At 49.3% G+C, this 14,184-nt stretch overlaps 1 protein-coding gene across 1 annotated transcript; it reads left to right on the top strand.

Moving 5' to 3' along the window:
• The first annotated feature begins 6,216 nt into the window (after positions 1-6,216).
• Positions 6,217-7,731, top strand: LOC143363238 (uncharacterized). Its single transcript, XM_076803847.1, has 2 exons — positions 6,217-6,759; positions 7,504-7,731. Exons 1-2 carry the CDS (start codon positions 6,217-6,219, stop codon positions 7,729-7,731), a joined length of 771 nt encoding a protein of 256 aa, XP_076659962.1.
• The last annotated feature ends 6,453 nt before the right edge of the window (positions 7,732-14,184 follow it).

Consider the following 14,184-nt stretch of genomic DNA (forward strand, 5'->3'; position numbering starts at 1 on the left):
AACGGTGAGTCCACCCAGTGATCCTTATTCGTTTCGATTATCGCGAGTTGGTTCCCGGTATTCCATAGGGGGAACGACGAGTCAGAGTTGGGCATTATTTAGATAAAAAATTATTTAAATAACGATTCGAATAAAAGATACTTTATCTTTATTCGTTATTCCAAGGTTCGAATAAAAAAAGTATCTTTATCCGACGAGTATCGGATAAAAACTTTTATCCGACGAGTATCGGATAAATACTTTTATCCGACGAATAAAGATAATTTTTTTTATTCGAAGCGGATTTATTCGAACTTCGAATAATTTTGTCATCTTTTATCTGTATCTTTTATTCGAAGGCTTCGAATAAATCTTCGAATAACTTTTGCCGAGCGCCGAGCATCAAAGACCCAGCGACGACAGACGACATACAATGTAAGCGGATGGAGAATCGCGCACGAATGAAAGTTTAAACTTTCAGATTTTTCAATATATCCTCATCAAATTGTGACGAGCGAATGGAGGGGATTTTCCTGATGAAAATGTCAAATTCGAGTGTAATCGAACAAGTTTCACTGATACCTAATTTTACGATAAAAATTACAGTCTCATTAAAGACAGTCCAAATGATGTCGTGTTTGGACTCTTTTCGATCGGAACAAGCTCTATAACTCGTTCATCTTAACAATATTGTTCTGATTAAAAACATACAAGCATAAATTGCCAATAATGCTCGATTCTCCATGCAATTGACATTTAAAAAGCATTATAAATTCGTTAAAATCGTTACGAGGACATTGAGGACTTTGATCTTTTAGCCCATGAACAGCTAGCGCTGCGATCTGACATAGTTGTCGACCAAAGGATCGCCCGCCGAAAGCGTCCGTTGGTCATCTGCCGATTCCTTCGTAAGGCGGCAAGTACCAAGGGTGCCGAAAGCGTCCTTTGGAGATCTGCCGATTCTGTCATAGGCAAAAGACAATGTATGAACAAGAAGCATATAAAAGAGGGCTGAACGTTCGTTCAGCCAGTCTTCGTCGCGCTGTTGAACACGCACCGTAAACGAATCAGTTTTATATACATCGCGTTTTCATACGTAACGATCGCTATGGATCCAGAAAGAGTTGCTGTAACAACCATCGAACCATCCGGTTCGACAAGCAACCAAGTGCCAACCATTTTAAATGGGAAGTACTTCCAAATTGCAACATGCCAAGACAAAAATGTTGTTGGCGTGTGTCAAGTTTGCCTTCCAACGGTGAGGGAGATTAAAGGACAATTGACGTCTTCCTCAAACTTCCGCTCGCATTTGAAGCGGAAGCATCCCGTTGAATTCGAGGAATATAGTGCAGCAGCACGAAGAGGAAGGAACACCAACGGACAGGACCAGGACCAGGACCAGGATCAGGACCAGGATCGGGACCAGGACCAGGACTCTATTATGCCGACAACCCCTGCCGAAGAGGACCAACGAGAGAAGAGGACCAGCCGAAAACAAATCGAGGTGGACGTAACACGATACGTCATAAACGCCATGATTCCCCTGAGATCGGTGGAAGATGTTTATTTTCACCGTATTTTTAAAAACTTGGGAGTGCCGAGTGCTGTAACAAACATAAGTCGGCGCACAGTGGGACGAGTGATGGGGACAATGTTTGTGGACAATAATAAAAAAATTGCGGAAGTTTTTAAGACAGTGCCATTTGTATGTACCACAGCAGATATTTGGTCTGCACGGAGAAGAAGTTTCTTCGGCGTGACAGCGCATTGGATTTCCTCCAACTATGAGAGGAAATCAGCGGCGCTTGCCTGTCGACGCTTCGCGGGTGTGCATTCCTTCGATCGAATCACGGACATGTTGAGCACGATTCACGCCGAATTCGGGCACACCAGTGACAAAATCGTCGCGACCGTAACCGACAACGCGGCGAACTTTGCCAAAGCGTTCAAGCGCTTGCGACGAAACGGCGAAATCCGCGTTCCGTCGCGAGCTCGCACAACGGACCCTAGTGCGAGCCAATCCACAACCGTCCCGAGCGCGAACCAATCACAGCGCGCCGCCGCTTCGCGAACATTTCGCGAGACGGCGCGCTCCTCGTAGTCCGCGCTTTCCCCATAAATACCGGAGCAAACCGCGTTTAGTTCGGAGTTGGCTTGGAGCTGCTCAGCGGGGATCATCCCGAGCTCCTGACCACTCGCAGCCGCGTGTGAACACGCATACTACGGCTTCTTCCGTGTGTGTGTGCGAACACGCTGGTGCTAGGTGGGACACGTACTACGGCTTCTTCCGTGTGCGTGCGACACCAGTACCGCGAGGAAGTCTCGAGTGAGCAGACGGACGGGAGCAGTGTCTCTGGGCGCTACTGCTCGTCGCGCGCTCCAGCTCTCTCCCCCCTCCCCGATTCCTTTCCGCCGATCCTGCGAAATTCGCTCACCGGTCCGCGACCAGGCGTCTCGTCACATCCGTGACAGTCCTCGTCGGATCGCAGCCGCGTCCGGAGCTCGTCCTGCACGAGCCACGACGTTGGTGACGGGAAGCTCGTTCTCTGGGAACGTCTGGGTGCGAGCGACCCCCCACCGCGATCCGATTTGGGGACGACGGGTGGGGCGTCCCGTCGGTCCGGAGTCGGAGTGGATTCGCGGCCACCGTGCGCTCGGCCGCCAGCGAGGAAACACCAGTCCACTAGAATCTCGCCGAGCCGCGGTGGTTCCTACCGACCACCCGTAGACACGGAATCCTAGGAATCCTCCGCACCGCGTTCCCGCCGTAATAGCGAATCCTGCTCGCTTCGCGTTCCCGCCGTAAGAGCGAATCCTGCTCGCTCGCGTTCCGCCGTAATAGCGAATCCTGCTCGCTTCGCGTTCCCGCCGTATTAGCGAATCCTGCTCGCTTCGCGTTCCCGCCGTAAGAGCGAATCCTAGTCGCTCGCGTTCCGCCGTAATAGCGAATCCTGCTCGCTTCGCGTTCCCGCCGTAATAGCGAATCCCGCTCGCTCGCGTTCCCGCCGTAACAGCGAACCTCGCTCGCTCGCGTTCCCGCCGTAACAGCGAATCCTGCTCGCTCCGCGTTCCCGCCGTAATAGCGAATCCTGCTCGCTTCGCGTTCCCGCCGTAACAGCGAATCTTGCTCGCTCCGCGTTACCGCCGTATTTTCCGCGTGTATTAGGTTTAAGATAAGTTAAGTCTAGAGTAACGTGCCGTTTTCTCGTGCTAATTACAGCCAGCCGTCGTACCGGAGCCCGCCAGCCGGGAACCGTCGGCGCTACCCGGGGCAAGTCGCCGCCGGCAATAAACATATTCGTATTCTAAAACGTCTCCGATTATTTCACCCACTGTCCTCTCCGCCGACCCTGGCCGCTGAGCGAATCCAGGAGAGGACAGAACTCCTTCCTTCCACGAATAACGCTTGCGAAGGGAACGCAACCGTTACACGCTTTGGCGTTAACCAATCAGTGATCCGAATCGAGGATGAAGGTGAAGCCATCGCAGTGGAATCATCGCCACTGCAAGAAGAGGAAGCAGAAGAGGAAGAAGATCAAGAAGAAGATCAAGAAGAGGACGAAGTGGTAAACAGGTTCTTCATGAACCATATATTGCTCCGCCACATCAGATGTGCTGCACACACGTTGAGCCTATGTGTCACCACGGACATGGTGAATGCAATCCGAGCGGACGAGCTGCTATCGGCGGTACACACGGAGGTGATGCAAAAATGTAACATTTTATGGAAAGCGGCTATGCGTCCGAAATCCGCGGAAGAAATCCAGTCTATAATTGGCCGCGCTTTGAAGAGGCCTGGAGAAACTAGATGGAACTCCCTATACGATTCTCTGAAACAGTTGTCAGAGAACAAGGACAAGCTTACAGATATAGGGAGAGTCCTTGGCGTACGAAACATTCTAAGAGAGAGTGACTTCATTTATATCGAAGAACACGTCAAGTGCACATCACCAATCGCCGAAGCAATTGATATATTGCAGGGGAAGAGAGACATTTTCTATGGAACGTTGCTGCCCCGTCTTCTCTCCCTCAGAAGAAAACTGCAAATTCTAACGGAGAAGAGATGGACATTTTTTGGATCGTTAAGTGTCCAACTTCTCCTTAGCCTGGAAACGAGATTCAAAGACCACTTCGAACTCGTCACGGAGGAAGCAGAAAATGTTGGACTTGCGGCAATATCGTATCCACATTTCAAAAACCGGTGGTTCCCCTGCATAGAAGAAGACCACCGAGATGAATTGATGAATTTGTTCCGAAACAAAGTTATTCAAGAGTCCTCCTGGCAACGGCACGGGTCAAGTTGGAGGCTCCAGATGGAAGGACTCTCCTGGTGCGAGCGCTGCTGGACTCAGGCTCGGAGTCGTCGTTCCTGAGCGAGTGTGCTGCTCAATCGCTGCGATTGCGGAGACAGGCGGTGCGAGTGTTATTAACAGGGTATCAGGGCACCAACGTCGGGACTGCTCGCTCAGAGGTACGGGTAAGATTGTGTTCCCCGTGCGACTCAGAGTTTCAGGTGGATCTGGAGGCTTTGGTGACCAAATCCCTCACCCTTCCCACGCCGTCGAAGCGCGTGGTGCAACAGGAATGGCCACACATCCGAGGTTTGCCACTTGCTGATCCGGACTTCGCCAATCCGGCACGCGTGGATGTGCTTCTCGGAGCCGACGTGTGCGGACTCCTATTCAGAGAGAGAAGGGTCGGACCGGCCGGAACGCCGGTCGCCGTGCGAACGCCGTTCGGATGGACACTGATCGGCCCCGCTGGAGAAAATCCTGCCCCAACCAGGAGCGCCCGGATCCATCATGTGAGCTGCGAGGATCCGCTCCCAGACCTCCAACGGTTCTGGGAGATCGAAGACGTGCCATCGTCGCAGTTGCTGTCTCCAGAAGACCTGAAATGCGAGAATCTGTTCAACGACACGACGTTTCGGGATAATTCGGGACGGTATGTTGTCAGGTTACCTTTCGGGGGGAGGGACGACCACCCATGGGTAAGTCGAGAGTGGCCGCACTCCGGAGACTCGTCAGCGCTGAGACAAGACGAGAACGGGATCAGCAGTTGAGGGAACACTACGTGACCTTCATGCAGGAGTACCGTCGACTTGGACACATGACCGTCGCACGAGCCCCCCTCCAGGAACGAGACCAGGGGTATTATATACCGCATCATGCGGTCTGGAAGATGACCGCCGGGAAGAAGAAGATCCGCGTCGTCTTCAACGCTTCAGCTGCGTCAATCGCAGGCCGCTCCCTCAACGACGAGCTGCTGGCGGGGCCAAAGCTGCAGAGCGACCTCTGGGCAATAATCACTCGCTGGCGCCTCTTCAGGGTGGCCTTCTCGACAGACATCGTCAAGATGTTCAGGCAAATCTCGGTGCACCCTGAAGATCAAGATTGGCCTCGCATTCTATGGAGAGATGACGCCTCTCACGCCGTGTCTGATTTTAGGCTGACCACGGTGACGTACGGAACCGCTCCCGCCCCGTACTTAGCGCACAGGGTGTTGCAACAGCTGGCGACGGACGAGGAAGGTCGATTCCCTTTGGGCGCCCAGGCCCTCCGTCGTAACTGCTACGTGGACGACATCCTCTGCGGCGCGGACAACCTCCAGCAGGCGCGGGAAGTACATCGTCATCCAGCCATCCTGGACCGGACATCGCATCTGTCCACACTGGTGATCCGAGACGCCGATCTAAGGACCCTCCATGGCGGAGTGAATGCCACCATGTCCTGGATTCAGCGAGCGTTTTGGATTCCACGACGCCGACCTCGAGTGAAGCGCCTCATTCGAGAGTGCGTCACCTGCACAAGGCTGCGAGCGACTACCGGCCTTCAACAAATGGGAAATCTTCCGACCGCCAGGGTGCAACCGTCGAAGCCGTTCCTGCACACTGGAGTCGACTACGCCGGGCCGATCCCTCTCAGGACCGCTAAGGGCAGAGGGCACAAGAGTCAGAAGGGTTATGTCGTCGTGTTTGTGTGCCTGGCCACCAAGGCCGTGCACCTAGATGCCGTCACCGATCTAACCTCATCCGCGTTTTTGTCTGCCTTCCACAGATTCACTGCCCGACGCGGTCGCTGTCAGCACCTCTACAGCGACAATGCAACGACCTTCAAGGGCGCGGACACCACCCTGCGGCAAATGTTCCATGCCGCTTCGTAGTTCTATTCTTCGGTGGCCGAGGAACTTACGAATGACGGAACCAAGTGGACGTTCATACCACCGCACTCGCCGCACATGGGAGGCCTGTGGGAAGCCGCGGTTAAGAGCATGAAATCGCACATGAAACGAGTCATTGGAGAAGCTACACTCACTTACGAGGAGATGGCTACGCTGTTGAGTCGTATCGAGGCGTGCTTGAACTCCATACCGTTGACGCCGCTGCCCGAGGATCCGCGGGACTGCGCTCCCCTCACCCCGGGTCACTTCCTTGTGGGGGAACCCATTCACGCCCCTCCCGAAGCACCGATCACTGACGTCCCACGTAGCCCCGATTCACGGTGGCGTCAAATCACTAACATTCACGATCACTTTTGGCGTAGGTGGAGCCGGGAGTACGTCAACAACCTCCAACAACGCACGAAATGGCAACATCGACGGGAGAATATACGCGTCGGCACGCTCGTGCTGGTAAAGGACGACCTCACGCCGCCGACCCGCTGGCCGTTAGCCTGTGTTGTGGAGGCTATCCCGGGAAGCGACGGCCCCGTACGCGTGGTGACCCTACGATCAGGCTCCCGCACCTTCGGTAGGGCCGTCACCAAGGTGGTCCCACTGCCCGTACACGAAGAATCCGATGGACACGGAACGTCGTAACCACGCTTCCACGGCGTACAACCGATCTAGTCACTGTTGTCATGGCGGGCGGCGTACTACAACTAACTACGCTTCATTCACGCCGCGACGGACTAGATCAGCCGCCCCCCCCCCCCACCACGACGCCTCCGTGAACGACATGCAACACCGATGCCTCGCCGTTTACCACCGGGATAATTTTGGCGTGAACCCATCACGCCGAGGCGGGCGGCATGTTAGAGATTTATTTCATTACACTTCCATTGTACATAATTCCTCATCTCATTATAACAAGTTTTACAACGTACAATTTTATAACAATGCACGATGTATGCGAAACACGAAAAATAAACAACGACATCGATCTATCGATCGGCCTCGGCGCGCTGCTGTCCCCGCACCGCGCCTCTCGCTCCCCGCGAACGCCATGGGTGGATCGAGCAGCTCGAGCCTCGCGGGTGCGGCGGGGGGACGGACGCGGCGGATCGACGCGACCTGCTGATCGATCAGTTCGTCTATTGACACTACAACCGACAGTTCTTACGTGATTCAAACCCGTCCCGCCTGATCACCAAGAGTTTCGTCGGTCGTTAGCTATCGCATTTATCATAGACTGATCGGTAAGATTTCAATACTGAAATCCCCCAGAAGTCTAAAACATACAGTTTTTCAACTTAATGCAGCACATGCAGTATGTATGTTGTTAATTAAAAAAATTTTGTTTTACAGATACTACACTTCCTGGAGGAAACGACAAGGGACTGGACGATTCTAGAAAAATATCCAGCAATTAAGAAAATATTCCTCAAGTACAACACGCCACTGCCGTCGTCAGCGTCAGTAGAGAGACTGTTTTCTTATGCAACCATGGCAAATTCACCAAAATGCAACAGGCTGTCGGACAAAAACTTCGAAAGAAGAGTGCTACTAAAATCCAGTTTGAAAAAGGGCAAATGAGATGACAACGATCGAGGAACCACCGGAAAAGGGAAAAGCACACAACGAGACAGCAGCGTGGAAAGCGAGCACCAGGCGCCAGGTTAGTTATGACTTATGAGCTATAGTAAAATTTCAATTGTACGTGTAACAAAACAAATTTTTAAATCAGAATGTTTCTCTTTTTATGTTATAGGAGTTGCACGATTTCAAAAATGATACGGATCTGCGCTACAGGACGACGGCAAAGAACAACGAAGGAATAACACGAGGAAACTTCCAAGGAAAAGAGAATTCGCTGATTCGCCTTTGCCAAGAAGCGGACGTTTCGTCGTAGAAGACTAAGAAAGAATTGCTCGCTTGTAGCAATGACTCTTCCTCTACCTACCCTATTTAAGACCGACTTAGGTGAGGCAGTCACTATTCTCACAAGAGTATGTGCCCTCCACTGGAGATGTTACATTCTTTCTGGAAAGGATGTACCTCCAGAAGTTGGAATATGGTATCTAGAGAAAGATTCATTGTAAAAAAACAAGTGAGTAATTCTTTCAAGAAGACATTAAGAAAGAAGGTCGCAAGTTACAAGCAAGAAGTACACAAAAGGACAGGCAATGACGGACAGCTCTAAATTCTCCGAAATGTAAACATTTGTGTAACAGAACATTATACTTACCAATACAATGTTACCTTCATAATACATATGTAAAGACAGATTGTATCAACGCTTTGCCTAGGGTTTTTGGGAACGTGGTTTTTACTTAGGCCTAAGGATAAATGTCAAGCGATTTCTTGTATTCACCACAAAAAAAAAATAAATAAATAATATCTACATACGCCGCTTTAACCATATTTATTAATATTTCCCTTTTATATTCCTTTCCATATTTTCATAATTAACGTAAATATACGTTTCATAGAACGTAAAAATAAATTTTGCAAAAAAGAATAATTAATAGAGTAGAGTCGTGCATTATTGGCAATTTATGCTTGTATGTTTTTAATCAGAACAATATTGTTAAGACGAACGAGTTGCAGAGCTTGTTCCGATCGAAATGAGTCCAAACACGACATCATTTGGACTGTCTTTAATGAGATTGTAATTTTTATCGTAACATTAGGTATCAGTGAAACTTGTTCGATTACACTCGAATTGGACCTCATTTTCATCAGCAAAATCCCCTCCATTCGCTCGTCACAATTTGATGAGGATATATTGAAAAATCTAAAAGTTTAAACTTTCATTCGTGCGCGATTCTCCATCCGCTTACATTGTATGTCGTCTGTCGTCGCTGGGTCTTTGATGCTGGGCGCTCGGCAAAAGTTATTCGAAGATTTATTCGAAGCCTTCGAATAAAAGATACAGATAAAAGATGAAAAAATTATTCGAAGTTCGAATAAATCCGCTTCGAATAAAAAAAATTATCATTATTCGTCGGATAAATTCTCGTCGGATAAAAGTATTTATCCGATACTCGTCGGATAAAGATACTTTTTTTATTCGGACCTTCGAATAACGAATAAAAATATTTTTATCTTTTATTCGTTATTCGAAATTTTTATTTAGATAAATATTTTGCCCAACTCTGCGACGAGTACGGCCGACGGCGATCCCGTGCCCTCGCGATCTCGCGAGCTCACGGACCGTCCGTCGGACGGGTAATACCGCGTACCGTTCCCCACGTTTTCGCGTGCCGAGGCGCTTCTCGCCACGTCAATTTCGCTCGCAACGAACTCATCGGTGCTTTGATCCGAGCCGCCGTATTCCCGTCGAAGTAGAATCCAGAAGTCTTCCTCGGAGGAGCCGCCATCGTTAGCCGTTGCAATCGTCCGTTCGTCGCGTTCTTTCTCGCGTTATTTCAATCGAGCCGTAGCGTAGCGTACTGCGAGTTTTCCGCCGAGAGTTTGCCATCCGTCGGTACCGAAACCGCGCCGCGACAGTCGTACCGTAATCGCGCCTACCACCGGCGCGCCGCGAAACTCCCGCTCCGGCGAGAGTGAATTCCCGTGCCAATTTACCGCACACGCGGGGATTATTTTACCGATCGACAACTGCGCGCTGCGAACCCTCCACCTTCTCACCAATATTGTATAAAGAGCGCGGGCTCTCGGGTGCGGCCACGTGGCCGCGGCATTGTAATATCTGACGCCAATAAATATTGTAGAGCCCACTTTGTTTTTCCGATGTTTTCAGCTTGCGCGATCCGCCCTGCCGTGAGGGCTGTCCTCGCTATTTCCGTGTCTGAACCCCCGACCCCTTTCGCGCCTCTCGTTCTTCTCGCGGTTCTCGAAGGTTCGACTACCGCCCTCCGCCTCGGCCGAGGGCGAAAGTCTCTCGCGTTTCGCGTGGCACCCTTCCGGTGGCTGGCGCCCGAGCAGAAGGCTCTTTTTCGGCTTCGGAAAATCTTCGAGAACGCGTTAGTACCGGGAGGACCGCGTATTCACGGCCGTACACGGCACGGCCTCAGTGCCCGTAAATTCCCGGAGTTGGCCCCGCTCCCTCCGGCACTCCCTTGGCCACTACGCCGTGAAAAGGGCCAACGTTACATAATCTACTAAAATAGATAAAATAACGCGATAATCGTTTATATTAGTGTTAGAAGACCGAACGCGTTTGCTTACAGAGAATGTTGCATGAAATTGTAACGGACACCACCTAAACGTGACCACCTTATCTCTGAAGACCGTAGACGACTGTAACATCGATGAAGTTGTTACGAAGACTGAAGATGTATACATTCAGCTACTAGAACTATCGGATTACAGCTACGCAGACATCATCCAGTGCAAGGTCGTAATAGCTAGAACAGTCAGCTATTGCGGTATGCATTCTCATATATCAGCAGTACAGAAAGGGATAAGCGAATACTTAGAATCGATAACAGAAGAACAGTGCAGACGAATGGACATGTACGGCACAATGCCCGTAGGAAGAAACACTTATCTCAGTAGTTTAAAGGTCAATGGTACGGTTACCAGACCGTTCATGTGTGCAGGAAAATTAAATGTCGACGGCAAATGCCAAGGAGCCCAATTTTCAGACCCATATGGATCTTGGGATAATGTCATCGTACAGGCCGCAGCAATAATAACATTACGAACAGCTTCTGTACCTGTACAATTAGAAGCAAATAAGATAATGTTACAATCAGGAACCATATGCACTTACCAAAGTGGAATCTGTTTAGATGACGATGACGGGTATACTTATTGGAAGCCTTACCCAAAAACTACTTGTAAATTCGAACAATATGATGTCCTATATGAGGGACTAGCATCAAGACTTACAGACAGCATAAATCAAGAAGAATTCCCAGCAATATTCGCTTTAACCCAAGGAGAAATAACATTTGCATTAACAAAAATGGGTGAAACGCCAATATGTGGATACACCCTATTCCAAACAGAACACCCAAAACTGTTCATTCTCGAAACAATTAAGGGAAGAACATTCATTGGGGAACGGAAAATGCGAGTAGAAAATCTCGACATTTTTACCAACATAAATTCAAAGTTTGTCTACATAGAAAGACACATAAAAAGCCAAGTAAATAGTTTCTACAAAAACATGCTGACACAGAAATGCAATTTGGAAAAACAGGTATTGACTAATGCCTTGACATTAGCAACTGTAAAACCCGATGAATTTGCCCGAATAATAACAAAAAAGGCAGGACATATGACTCTTGTGGCCGGAGAAGTAATACACATTATTAAATGTGTGCAAATCGATGTAAAAATTCGACACACTGAAACCTGCTTCACTGAATTGCCAGTCCAGCATGGAAATAAGTCACAGTTCTTAACACCCGTGACTCGCATCATCACTGTTCAGGATTCAAGCGTTGGAATTCGGCGGCTATTGTCTTAGCTGGCGACCGCTGTTTCATACGGTTTTTGTCTCGTATGTCAACACGCGGCAAGAACGCGTGTCGCCGTTGCTCGACACCGCGTAGCAACAGTTTCGTCTCTCATTGGCCGAATTTCAACGCTTGAATCCTTCAAATCGAGACAAACAAGGATTATCCGATTCGGGAGCACCAATCACGGTGCTCCACATTCGATGGTCCTTGTTATTTAAGGCACCTGCGCGTGCCTTCTCGCTCTCTTAATGTTCGTCTCTCGCATCGCTCTCGTAACGTTCGTCAATTGCCGTCGCCAAGGTATATTCTATTCGCACAGTAATAGTTCTCGCGCACGTTCGCTGATCGCGCTAGTCTCGCTCAGAGTAAATTCCGCGATCTCTTGCTCTGAAACTCTCGCGCTCTCGAAAAATACTCGTTTGTATTTTTCTCGCGCTCTTTCGCGCCGCGTTACGAGCCTTCTGCTTCGCGTCAAGATCTCCGTCGTCCGCGTCGAAGATTTCCGTCTCGCGACGGCACGTGTTTCGTGTCGTTCAAGACTTCCGCTTCGCGATCCGACGGCAGAAGTTTGCTCGCGCAAGATCTCCGCTCGTCCGCCGGCTCGCGCCTCTCACGGCGCATTGTAAGTGCGAGTACTACATAAAAGTGCAGTTCAACCTTTAATTCTCGCTCTCTCTCTCTGTCTCAACCTCTCACTGACCCATCCTCTGGATTCCTTTGCGCGCTCAAATCTGAGTGGTCCCGGCATCAGGCTGCTCCGACCGTCGGTCGACGCCGAAACAATCACCAATCATGGAACACATAGAGATTGTAATCAAATATTACCAGTAATGTATGAAATTGATCAAACTTGGCACAGAATTACACCAAAACAATATGGCGCTACGTTAATCCATCAAATTTGGCTATCAGTGCAATCTACGCTCAAGACGATCTCAATAACTTGAGAAACCACATCATGTTCCCAACTGAATAATCAGCCATACTAAACTCTGTGGCTCGAAGCATAACTGGTAAAACCTTACCAGACGAATCAATATCCATAATGAATATGATAAATGAAGAAACACTCGACAAAATAGCGGAAAACACAGCCGAAAAATTAGGGCATGGATTCATTACATTTGGATCCTTCAGTGCAGGAGTGTTAGCAGTCTTTATAATCTTCAAATTTATAAAGATAATTGCTGACACAATGATACACGGCTATCAGCTGCACTCGCTATACGGATGCAGTTTCACCTTGTGCGGAGCTGCAACTTGACAAGGTCATTACAAGCCTACAACAAAGGGCCTAGCCGATTAAGATGGTCAAAAGTGCCGGGTCGGCTCCCCAGGTGGTCCGGTACGCAGCGGCGTAGATCGCGGTTCGCGGGTCGCGAGTAAGCCGTCACACTCGCGGTTACAATTTCCGCGGGTAAAATATACTCTCGCGAGTCGTAGCTTACGGGCGGCTTCTCGGCGTCGCGAAGGACGATTCCGGTCGTGATCGGGCGGTCGGTATCGGCGGCTAGAGATCGGATCGGGAAAGTACGTCCAAGCGCGAGCGTAGCGGAAAGCCGAAGAGGCCGTTTTCCGGCTTGTCTCGCTCGTCCTGCTAGGCGAGGGGGTGCGGTGCGGTACGGATCGCGGCCGGCTTTTCCGGTGTCGTCACGCATCCGGCGCGACGGTGTCGCGTCGTGGCGGGTTCCGGTTCCCGCCAAAATCGGTTCGGTGGTGCGGGGGTCGCGGGGGTGCGCTCGCGGGTACCGACGGATCTCGGTATCCGTCGGTCGTGTTCGGGGCGGTTCGCGTTCGGGGCGCGTACGGCTAGGAACAGGCCTGGCGCAGCCAGGTCTGTTACAAGGTTTTTCAATGATTAATGAACCATTCGAAAGCTGACCCAGAAAAACCCCTCTGAGCAAAATTTCAACCCTCTATCTTGCCCGTGAGGGTAGTTACAGGGTAAATTAGATTTCGCGCTTTTCCACGCATTTTCCACACTCTGATGCTTCCTAAAATTCTGAAAAAAATGTGGCATATTTTGGATCCTAAGACAGATTTTTGAGAATTTTTTCAGATTTTTTTCTTGCACACTGTGGTCGTAAAAAATGAAAAACCTCAAAAAAATCGGAAAAATGTACATTTCTCAAAAATATGAAAACATGCTATTTTGCTGTTTAGTGCCCCGATAAAGTACCATAACAGGCAGTGTCCTCAATTTTTTTTAGATTTTTTCTTGTGGGCATTTTTTGTCCAGACAAGAAAAACCGAATTTTTTCGCCGTTTCTGCTATTAGGAGGAAAGTTACACTTGTTGGTTTTACCGCAGGTATATATTAAGTCATTTTAAACATTATTACATTGAAACAAGTAAGTGTTTGACCTAAAAAATGTTTTAAGAGAAAAAGTGGATTGTATTTTGTGCGGTATATACCAGAATGTTCGTAACGTTTACAACATCGCCGGTTGGCACAGCGGTTAGGGCGTCGGACTACGGAGCGGATACGCTGGTGTTCGAATCCCGTCGGTGGGAAAGTTTTTTTTCCATACGTCATCTTTATTTTTTCAATTTCTTATATGGTTTATTCGTGTGATTTTAACAATATTTTTTTAATGTTTTAAAAATATTGAGA

The sequence above is a fragment of the Halictus rubicundus genome, unplaced genomic scaffold (genome assembly GCF_050948215.1).
Source record: "Halictus rubicundus isolate RS-2024b unplaced genomic scaffold, iyHalRubi1_principal scaffold0028, whole genome shotgun sequence".
NCBI classification, from domain to species: Eukaryota; Metazoa; Arthropoda; class Insecta; order Hymenoptera; family Halictidae; genus Halictus; species Halictus rubicundus.